Genomic DNA, 10,867 nt, shown 5'->3' with positions numbered 1-10,867 from the left:
GGAGACTGGGGCGGGGCGGGGCCAGAGCGGCGGGGGCGGGGCCAGAGCGGCGGGGCGGGGCTACGAGTCCGGCCTGCGCGCTGGTTGCCAGGCCTTTGGCGAGCGGGAGGCGGCCTCAGCACCGGCGGTGGTGTCGGCGGTGGTGTCGGAGCTCAGCATCCTGCCCCCCTTTTCCGTCCCGCCACATGGGTCTCCGCTCCTGCTCGGGCTGAGCGGCCCACAGAGGAAAGCCTTTCAGAACCGCTCCATCGTGGCTGCCTGGCCGTCTGGACCGGAGTTCCTCCGTGTCTGAAATGGGGGAGTCTGTAGGAAAATTAAACAGGGGCTTGGGGCCAGGCAGCCCTGAGTCTCAAGTTGGTAGGGTTGTCAGTAAAGAATTTCACAGGAACAGCGAATCATTAAAAATCTGAAGTTCCGGTGGAACTGGGTGTCCTGCATCTTCTGGGGCAGCCCTCCTGGCACGGTCTCTGATGGCGTAACCTTCCCCGGAGCATCAGCACTTCTCTGAGAAGCGGGGTAACAGCACTTGCCTCCCTCCTCGTGAGGGGGTGCAGGACAGCTTGTGGCCGTCAGATCCACCCTCTGGGCAGTCTCACTCCAGATCCAGGGCTCCGACCACCATCTTCACTTCCCAAAGCGCCCTCCGAATCCAACACAACTCAGTGCAGGCCCCGGCGGGTGCTGAAACATGTCCCATCTGAAGGCTCAGGTGGGGTCCCTTAGAAATTTCAAACTCAAGTGCCTTCAGGGGTCAGATATGGGACAATGGGGAGGGGTAGGCCCATGGTGATGTGAAAGCATACTTTCCCTTTAAAGTGTTGTTTTTTCAAAATATTTCATGGTCCAGAGAGCTCACCTTACCACCCCACCACACCCACCACCCTCTGTGGGGCCTGGCCTGGGCATCAGCCTGTGCTCTGGCTCTGCCCCCATTCCAAAGTCCAGGTTCCTGTTTCTCAGAGGCTCTGGTGTGGGCACAACCGCAGGGTATTCACGCTGGGTGTCTGCACTCAGCTCGGTAACCTCTCCAGGCTCCCCTGCTCGGGGTGCCAAGCCAAGTGGCCCGAGCTGGGGTTCCAGGCCTCTGGGTCTCTGCCCATCCCGCTGAAGCAGCTCTGCCCTCCTGCCTCCCCCGCCCCGCCCCCGCCCTGGGCACCCCTCTAGGGTAGCGGTCCAGGCTCAGCCTCTCTCTGGGGCCTGTCACTCGCACAGTGAGTCCCCAAACCTGAACCGGCAGCCTCCCCAGGGTCCTCATCGGCCCAGTTTCTGTTTTCACAGACCCAGCCCCTCGGGGGCAATGGTGAGAAGTTCGCTCACCACCCGCTCTGGCTGGTGAAGTGACATCTCCTCCAGGGAAGAGGCAGCTCCCTCCTCGCGAGGGCTGCGTGGAGGCGGGGACATGCCCGGATGGCCGGCTCCAGAGCAGGTGAGGATCCTGCACCTACAGACGGACCCTGGCAGTCCCGCCCCCGTTTCAGACACAGCTCTTCAGTTGGGTTTTGACAAAAGCCTACACTCCTTCAAAGGCTCTGCAGTTTGAGCTCCTGCCTCCCACATGCACCCACCTCAGTCACCTCTCCAACCCCCGATCACACTGAGCTCAGGGACTTTGCATGTGCTTCATCCTCTCCCGGGGCGGCTCTGGTCACGGGGCCAGCTCCTTGTCACTCAGTTCAAATGTCACCTCCTTGGCAACCACTCTGTCCAACACTGAACCCCATCCCTCCTGACCCACCTTGGTTCATCTTTTCCAAGTACTTGTCACACTCTGAAATCATCCTGTGTGTTAACTGGTTTTCTTGCTTACGGTCTACCCCAGTGGTCAGCAAACTCATTAGTCCACAGAGCCGAATATCAACAGGACAATTGAAATTTCTTCTGAGAGCCACATTTTTTTTTAACTTACACTTCTTCTAACGCCGCTTCTTCAAAATAGACTCGCCCAGGCCGTGGTATTTTGTGGAAGAGCCACACTCAAGGGGCCAAAGAGCCGCAGTTTGCCGACCACTGGTCTATCCACCTATTATACTACTCTAAGCTCTGTGTGGGCACTCAGGTCCGCCATGTCCTCAAGGCATTTCTAGCACCTGCACAGAGCCCAGCACATACGATGTCTGTGGAATGAGCAACTTAGGGGAGTCAAGAGTCTGGGCCCGGAGAGATCTTGGGCAGGTCATTTCCCTGCCCAGCGCCAGGCCCTGCCTCAGCTCGCTGCCAGAGACCCAGAGGGAGTGGGGGCTGAACCATCCTTACCTAGGAGCGCAGGACTCCGGGGCTCAGACTCAGCCGTCTGGATACAACCCCCTGGGACATGTGGGGCCAAACCCGTTTCCTGCTGTGCAGCCTCACCACCAGGCGTTTCCACAGCCCGCCCGCCTCCGGGGGCAATAAGCCGCACACCCGCTGTCTCAACTTCCTGTGAGTCAGAACCAGAAGTTCTCACGGCTTTGCTAGCTCAGACAGATTGTCACCCAAGGCCACCCAGGGATCTAGGGGATGTCAATTATATACCGAGACCTACATCTGAATCTGTGTTTCTAGATCTGTACCTCCAGGACCCACACTCCAGGTCTGCAACATAAGCTCTCCCTTTCCTTGTCCTCCCTCATCAGCGATTCTTCTTCCTTTTCTCGGAAGGCCAGTGGAATGGCAGTGTTTGAGAGGCTTTCCCGAAATCCAGAGTCATCCAGTCCTGGCAACCAGCTCTTGGCCCACACAGCTCCCCACCCACCACGCTGTCCCCACCCACTCAGCACCAACCACTGGGAAATGTTTTTTTATTTCAAACTAGAGGCCCGGTGCATGAAAATGTGTGCACTCAGGGGGGGTGTGTCCCCTTCAGCCCGGCCTGCGCGCTCTCTCAGTCCAGGACCCCGGGGGGATGTCCACCTGCCAGCTCCCCAGGGGATCAGGCCTAAGCTGGCAGTCAGACATCCCTCTGGCAGCCTGGAGCGCTCAGATGTCAGACTCGCTCCTCACGGACATCCCAGTTGGACATCCCAGCTTCTGGCTGAGCAGTGAGAGCGCACTGACCACAGCTCCTGCATTGAGTGTCTGCCCCCTAGTGGTCAGTGCGCGTCATAGTGGCTGGTCCCTCCAGGTGGGGGTCCCCCCTCAGGGTCAATTTGCATATCACCCTTTTATTATATAGGATGTCACCGTGCTCTCACCCTAGCCCTTTGCTGTGCCCTTAGCTGTGCCCAGCGCCTGACATTTGGCTCTTGTGGTCTCAGTTTATAGGTTAGAAACAACCCCACCCATCAGCTACTGAGGTTCCCCTTCCCTGACCTCCGTGGCCCCAGGGTCCTTCACACCCGCCGCCTCTGTCACCGCCTCCCCCGCCCCCACCCCAGCCTGTGAGCTCTGTGAAGGTGGGGTCTGTGCTCCACTCCCAGCCCCCCGAGCCCAGCCCGTCACACAGCAGGAGCTCAGTAAATATTTAATGAGTGAATGAGGTCCATCTTCATCCTCCCACCTTACAGATTAGGCCGCCGAGGCACAGAGAGGGTTAACACCGTGCCCGGTCACACAGCCAGGCCCCGGAGCAGCACTAGAGGAGAGGCCTGCCTGGGCATGGTCGGATTGGGCTGAGGTCAGAGGCCGGGCTGGAGTCTCCTGGAGGAGGGAGAAGGGATGGTCAGGGGCTCTGCAGACACTTCGCTTCTCTGCTCCTGGGGATGTCTGTCTGGCCAGGGCCCTCGGTCTGCCCACCGCCCCTGCCCCCATTTCTCCGATGAGAAAAGTGACTAGCAGGGCAGCGCCTCCCGGAGCTGCAGGCCCCGCCCTGCCCACCTCTCCTACTGCACCCTCACAGGGGCCTCCTTGAGCCGGGGCAGGGGGAAGAGAGGCCTGGAGTTCTGGGGCTAGCCTTGCCACTTACCCGTGCATAAGCCCCTGAACATCTCTGGGCCTCAGTTTCCCCGTCTGTAGGACAAAGGGCCTGGGCTGGCGCCGTCAGCCTCCCCCCTTTCTGAGCCTGAGGACAGGGCTGTGGGAGCTGGTGCAAATACAGGCTCCTGAGTCCAAGAGGCACAGTCGAGTCCTGGCTCCAGCATTTATTGCTGAGTGATCCTGCTCAGTCCCTTCACCCCATGAGCCTCCATCTCATGGTCTGTAAAAAGAGGATAATAGCTTTTTTTTTTTTTTTTTTTTTTTTTTTTTTTTTTTTTTTTTTTTTTAGGATAAAATGAGCTAATATGGGGAGTCCCTGGCAAAATACCAGCCAGGCACAGCATCGCCATTAAATAAGGTGGTGATATTAGTTGGAGAATGCTGCCCTCTGGAGGCCGGCTGGAGGAACAGCAGGCTGGGGGAGCCCGGCCCAGCTGGCTCCTGCAGCCTGGCCCGTGCCCACTGTCCAGGCGGGAGGGCGAGCCCCGCGCCGGCCGGCCGGCCGGTCACTCGGTGTGCGCCTCCACCCACTGGCAGAGGCGCCGGGCGTACAGCGCGGGGCTGACGGTGGAGAAGGCCCGGTTGGGGTAGCGCAGCGCCTTCCACAGGTGCTCCAGCCGCTTGCGGAGCCCGTAGACGGTGGCCAGGTCCACGAGGCCCAGGAAGTAGCGCTGCTCCGGGCCGTCCACGATGTGAAGCGCGTTGGGGCCCTCGGGCAGCAGGCGGAGGTTCTGCGCTCCCGGCTCCGCCAGGCTCTGCAGCCCCTGCACAGACCTAGGGGCCGACAAGGGGCGGGGCTACCACCTCCCTCCGGGCTCCAGCCGCCCCGGGCCGGCACTCTGCCCTCACCCTGTGCTCTCCTTGCTGATCTTCCCGCCTCTGAGTGCCGGGCCTGTGGGGTCAGGTACACTGAGGAAAGTGTAGCTATTGGCCTAGAGTGGCACTGGCCACTATGTAGCCACCAGCCAGACACGCGTGGCCTTAAACGTGGCCAGTCCCAACCGAGATACCCTGTAAGTGTAAAATGCATTCCCAATTTCTGGGACAGGGGGAGCAAAAGAATGTGAAAGATCTCATGGATGTTTGTGTTGACTAGATGATGAAATGCTACAAATGTGAAAGTATGGAGTAAATGTATTTAAATTCCTTTCTACCCGTTTCTCTGTCTTTTAAGGAGGCTGCTAGAACATGTAAAACTCCTGTGTGGCCCTCTTTATGCTCCTAATGGGTCGCCCTGGTCCGAGCAGCGGGGCCACACAGACCCTGGCTCTGCAGGCGGTGCCACCTCACTCCGGGGAGGTCCGGGACTTGGGTATTTCCTAAACTTCCGTTTGGGGTCGTCCAACCCTGAAGTTTCAGTGTGGCAAAGCGGAAGCCTTGGGAACAAAGTCCGACCCCAGTTTGCAGATGGCATGCCTCCCCCACCCCCAAATCAGAAGATGCCTTGGACCGGCCGCCAGTCTCCCAGCCAGAGCAGGCTCAGGCCCCTGACTTTGCACTCCCGGGGGCGGGGAGAGGTGAAAGCGGGGAGCCGCTGAGGGGTTCTATTCCTGCCCCGCACACACGCACACCGCACCGTCCCGTCTTCAAGTCCTCGCCTGTTCCGCCCCCTCCTCCCCCACCGCCTGCCGGTCCCTCCCGCTCCCACCACCGCATTCTCGCCGTGCCCGGGGCCCACCTGGCCGAGCGGAAGAGCAGGCAGCCGCCCGGGCCCCGCGCGTCCTCCTGCAGCTGCTGGGAGGCCATCAGCAGGCTGTAGTCCAGCAGGTTGAGGTCCCGGAGGAAGGCGGTGTCCAGCTCCATCTGCCGGAGGAGCCAGCTCCGCTGGGGCCCTGCGGGAGCATCAGCACCGCCTGAGTGCCCGCCGTGTGCCGGCGGTGCTCCACCGCGTCCGCCCCCAACGTCAGGCGTGAGGACGCCCCACTTCCCAGACTCGGACGCTCATCCGTCACTGGCCGTGGCCAGCCAGCCGGTCAGTTGTGAGGCCGGAGTTTGAACCAGAACCTGGGTTCTTAGCAGCGTGGTCAGAGGGCGGTGCCAAGGACACCGGCTAACGTCACCCCGAGGGCGAGACAGCGTGTGGCCCGGGGCTCACCCAGGTCGATGGTCTTGCCCTGGAAGTTGAGGTCCTTCAGCACCAAGACCACGGGGCTGCCCTCCGGGGCGGGCTCCACCCAGCGGCTCACCTCGCAGCCCTTGATGTCATACCTGGAGGAGGGATGTGGGGGACCCGACAGAAGTCAGCTTTCCCTGGGCGTGAGACACGGGGACTCTCCAGGGTAATAACAAGACAGGGGCTCCCACTGGTGAGTGCCCGAACCCCAGCACACCCCCAGCCCCTGGCCCCGGGCCTCTGCCCCAGCATCTCTGCGAGTGTGGGCCTTGGGGCACATTCCCAGCGGGACGGGCAGGCCCTGCGCGGCCGGCTCACCTCTGGGCGATGCGGCCGGCGGGGTAGAAGACGCTCTGCATGATGATGAAGTATTTCTGGGGACAGCAGGGCGTGAGGAAGGCCAGACCTCCCCCTGCAGCCACCCCTCCGGCCGCCCCGCCTCGGCCTCACCCACCTTCTTGCCCCGGGCCACCCGCAGACTGTGCACTCCTGGAAGGGGACAGGGAGCCGGGTGAGGGGCCCCAAACTCTGCAGTCCGGGGTGCAAGGGGCCCTGGTCCCAGCTCCAGGCCGCGCCTCCTCAGTGCTGTCACATCCTGAGCCCATCCCTCCAGCTGAGCCCCCAAGCCCCATCCTCAGCATGGGCAGTGGTGCCCACTCGATCCAGCCCCAGAGATGCCGGGTCTGGCATGGCCTCGCCCACATGTCCGGCCCGGACTGTCCAATCCCAACCCCACCCTTTGGGCCCCGCCCGCCACCCCACCTGCCCACCCCTGTCCCACTTAGGACCTGCCCTGCAATGAACCCTGAGAGCAGCCGGATCTGCCTCTAGTCCAATCCCAGCCACCTGGCCAGGCTCGGTACCCCCCACCCGCATCCTGGAACACCCCACTCCCTCCCCCCCTCCCTCTCCCCTCCCCCTGGAACACCCCACTCCCTTCCCCCCCCCTTTCCCCTGGAACACCCCACTCCCTTCCCCCCTCCCCCCTTTCCCCTGGAACACCCCCACTCCCTTCCCCCCCCTCCCTTTCCCCTGGAACACCCCCACTCCCTTCCCCCCCCCTTTCCCCTGGAACACCCCCACTCCCTTCCCCCCCCTCCCTTTCCCCTGGAACACCCCACTCCCTTCCCCCCTCCCCCCTTTCCCCTGGAACACCCCACTCCCTTCCCCCCTCCCTCTCCCCTGGAACACCCCACTCCCTTCCCCCCCTCCCTCTCCCCTCCCCCTGGAACACCCCCACTCCCTTCCCCCCCCTCCCTTTCCCCTGGAACACCCCCACTCCCTTCCCCCCCCTCCCTCTCCCCTGGAACACCCCCACTCCCTTCCCCCCCCTCCCTTTCCCCTGGAACACCCCCACTCCCTTCCCCCCCCTCCCTCTCCCCTGGAACACCCCCATTCCCTCCCCCCCCCTCCCTCTCCCCTGGAACACCCCCACTCCCTTCCCCCCCCCCTTTCCCCTGGAACACCCCACTCCCTTCCCCCCTCCCCCTCCCTCCCCCTGCCCCCCAGGGCCGGTCCCTGGCCGCCTACCCAGCAGCCGCGCCAGCAGGGAGTGCGGGTGCCGCTGCAGGTGCTGCAGGTAGCGGGGCAGGTGGGCCAGCAGCACCCGCACCTCCCGGCGCCGCTGGGTCTTCAGGAAGAAGCGCTGGTCGTGGCTGGTGCGGGGCAGGGGGGGTCACTGCCTGGGCCCCGGGCCGGGCTGGGGGGGCTCCCACAGGCTCCCTGGCCCCTCTGTCCATGCGTGGCTCCGTCCCCCCAGGGCCAGGCCCTGCCCTCAGTCTCTCCTCTCCACCCCGGGACCCCACGCCCACCCTGCCTCCCGCTGCCCGCTCACGACAGGAAGAAGCTGGCGCTGCTCTTGGAGGTGCTGAGGAACTGCAGGTAGGGGCCGCCGGGCCCCAGGGCGGCCTGGTAGTCCTCCTCGGCCAGGCCCAGCGAGTGGCGCAGCCAGGCGAAGGCAGGGCCAGCCAGCGTGCCCAGCTCGAAGCCCTGCGGGAGAGGAGGAGCCCCAGGAGTGCCCGCCGGGGGCCCGGGGTGGGCACTGGCCCCAGTGGGGGACGGCCAGGGGAGCCACACCCTCTGGGAGGCCTTGAGGCTCCGGACCCGTGGGGGAACCGAGGAGGGAGAATGAAGGTGGCGTCCGCCCTCCCTCACAGGCTGAGGCTCCTACCTTGTGCACCTGGGTCAGGACCTCGGAGAAGTCCTCCTCCGTGGGCAGCCCCTGCGGGGAGGGCAGAGGGCTCAGAGCGAGTCTCAGCCGCCATTGCCAGCCCCAGTCCCGCACCCCTTCCCCCAGTGTGACTCCTGAGCTGGGCAGATGGGGCTGCAGACCCTCGCAGGCTGGAGGAGGAGGAGGGTGACCTGAGGCAGGTCCTGGGTGTGACGGCTCCCCAGCTGGGTGCCCAGCACCTGGCACACACATTGGCTAAGGGCAGCTGGATGCCATCTGAATAGAAGATGATGGCCTTGCCAAAACCGGTGTTGCCCAGTGGATAGAGCTTCGGCCTGTGGACTGAAGGGTCCCAGGTTCGATTCTGGTCAAGGCATGTACCTTGGTTGTGGGCATATCCCCAGTAAGGGGGTGGGGTTAGGGGTGGGGTGTGTACAGGAGGCAGCTGATTGATGTTTCTCTCTCATCGATGTTTCTGGCTCTCTGTCCCTCTCCCTTCCTCTCTGTAAAAAAAAAAAAATCAATAAAATATATATTTAAAAAAAAAAGATGATGATGGCCTTGAAGCCTGGGAGGGGCAGGATCAGAGAAGGCTCCCTGGGGGCAGTGACCTGTTAGCTGAAACCTGCAGGGCAGGGGCGAGGAGGAGGAGGGTGCCCAGGGCAGTGGGGGCTGCATGGTGGCTACCCTGAGGGGAAGGAGGGCCTGAGTGGCCCAGCTGAGTCAGGGAGGGAGGGCGAGTGAATGAGGCTGGACAGTTGGCCCTTGGGCTAGAACAGCAGGACCCCGAGGCCACGATGAGGCCTGGGGAGCACGGAGGTTGTCAGCAGGTGCTGGGGTCAGACTGTGATTTCCAGCAGAGGACGAGACTTAGAAGATGCCCTGTGGCTCCTCTGTTCTCCCTGGACCTCTAGGTCCCTGTGCCTCTGGGATGCGGTCACACTGTGCGCACACACACACACACACACACACACACACCCGGCCCGGCCAGCTGCTGAGCCTGCAGTCGGGCCCCGCTTTCTGCTGAGCCAGCCTGGCCCCTGCCTGAGCTCTGGGGAGGATGGCCGTGCTGGCGGAGTGGGGCCCCTTCTCAACCATAGCCCCTGGCAGAGCCGGGGGCTCAGACTAAGGCGTGCAACCCCCGCCCCCAAAGTCACATGACACACATGGGGACCCTGATGCCCAGAGAGGCAGAGGCCCATCCAGAGCCACACAGCCACCCCCGGGGGAGGGGTTCTCACATCCCCAGCACCCCCTGCACTTTCTGGCTCCCGGCCTCAGCCCCAAGCTTACCCTGTCCCCTCCCTCCCTGCACCCAGCCCCTGGTTTTCTCCCCTGATCGCCTTCCGATCCCCAACTCCGCAGTCCAGAAACAGGCACCGGCCTGCCCTTGCCATCGGCCACTCACCCTGGGCGGGTGGTCCATGGAGACCTGGGTGGCCGCCCACAGCCCCACTTGCATCATACACGTCAGCCGGTGCAGCTCGTGGCCCGGGCTGACCTCAAACAGGCCGAGGCGCAGCTGCTTGTCTCGGAGACGCCAGAGCAGGCCCCGGCAGCCAGAGCGCGAGGCGACTGCTTTGCATCCAGCCTCCGGGGAGGGGGCCAGGACCTGCTGGCAGAAGGCACAAGAAGCACCAAGCTGGTGGCAGCGTCGCAGAGGGGAAAGGCGTGGGCGTGAGCCCCGTCTTCACTACTCTGAGCCCTCCGCTCAGCTCTCTCTGCCTCAGTTTCCCCAGCTGTAAAACACGGCTGATGCTGGTGCCCAGCTCACGAGGTGTTAGGAGGGGCCACCCAGCCTCTGACATGCAGTCAGCATCCAACACAGAGGGACGGATGGTTGTTATTAGCAGCAGGTCAGAGCACGCAGCTCTGCAGCCAGCCCCGGCCCCAGACATCCTCTCACCAGCTGTGTGGCCCTGGGTAAGTCACCTAACCTTCTGGGCCTGGTTTTCTCATCTATACCATCTCGGCGGATATTAGCTGCCCTCACTGTTGAGTCTGAGCTCTGGGCACAGGGACCCTTGATAGGAGCTGTGATGCCAAGGGATTCGGCCAAGCACCAAGCACTCATCTATGCTGAGTCCCTCCCGGCCAGCTCGGAGGAAGCTGAGGTCAGCCGCTGACCCGTCCGCAGTGGGCACCCACTATGTGACCAGCCCTGGCTGAGAGCTTGACCTCCGAGCAGCGCTGTGAAGGAGAAGCTTCTAGTATCGTCTCCGTTTTCCCTGCCAGACTTTGCCTTCGAACCTGCGGTTCCCGCGTGGGGCGTGTCCTGGTCCCCGCCCAGGGCAGGACCCCTCCTGAGCGTGGATGGGGGTGTGTCCACCCCGCCCGGAGCGGGGAGGCCCGGCTCCTACCCACGAACCCTTCCTTCTCCTCTCCTCTCTGGGGTCCGCACCTACCTCGCGGGGCCCCGGGCTCGGGGCGGCCATGGCCCCCGCAGCAGCTCCCCGGGCTCCGGCCGCATCCCCGCCGCCGCCCCGCTGCCCCGCCGCAGGAGCCCGGCCCCGCCCCTGCTCCGCGCCGACCAATCGCGCGCTGCGGCTCACGGCGGCACCCAATCGGAGCTGGAGTCTCCGGCAGCCGGTCCCGCCCCCGGGGCTGCAGCATCCTTCGGCCAGCGGCGCAGGGCGGGTGGGGCTAGGGTCCCAGGGAGGGAGGCCCCCCCCCCCCCCATTCTCCCAGGGGTG

The 10,867-nt window shown here is 63.6% G+C and overlaps 1 protein-coding gene across 2 annotated transcripts; it reads right to left on the bottom strand.

Moving 5' to 3' along the window:
• Positions 1-3,425: 3,425 nt before the first annotated feature.
• Positions 3,426-10,659, bottom strand: PIP5KL1 (phosphatidylinositol-4-phosphate 5-kinase like 1). Of its 2 annotated transcripts, XR_014796295.1 has the most exons (12): positions 10,580-10,659; positions 9,583-9,786; positions 8,175-8,225; positions 7,839-7,993; positions 7,535-7,659; positions 6,459-6,493; positions 6,323-6,378; positions 5,987-6,099; positions 5,570-5,694; positions 4,179-4,665; positions 3,881-4,142; positions 3,426-3,615 (listed from the first exon to the last, which is right to left on the bottom strand). XR_014796295.1 is itself a non-coding variant. In XM_084898618.1 (10 exons), the coding sequence occupies exons 1-10, from the start codon at positions 10,607-10,609 to the stop codon at positions 4,398-4,400; spliced, it is 1,191 nt and encodes a 396-aa protein (XP_084754744.1). In that variant the 5' UTR covers positions 10,610-10,633; the 3' UTR covers positions 4,181-4,397. The 2 variants fall into 2 exon arrangements, 1 of the variants encoding a protein (XP_084754744.1); XM_084898618.1 differs by lacking the exons at positions 3,426-3,615; positions 3,881-4,142 and having other exon boundaries at positions 4,181-4,665; positions 5,570-5,723; positions 10,580-10,633.
• Between the last annotated feature and the right edge of the window lie 208 nt (positions 10,660-10,867).

Source organism: Pipistrellus hanaki (genome assembly GCF_964339955.1).
Source record: "Pipistrellus hanaki genome assembly, chromosome: 11".
Taxonomy (NCBI): Eukaryota; Metazoa; Chordata; class Mammalia; order Chiroptera; family Vespertilionidae; genus Pipistrellus; species Pipistrellus hanaki.
This window is presented reverse-complemented; position numbering and strand designations above follow the sequence as displayed.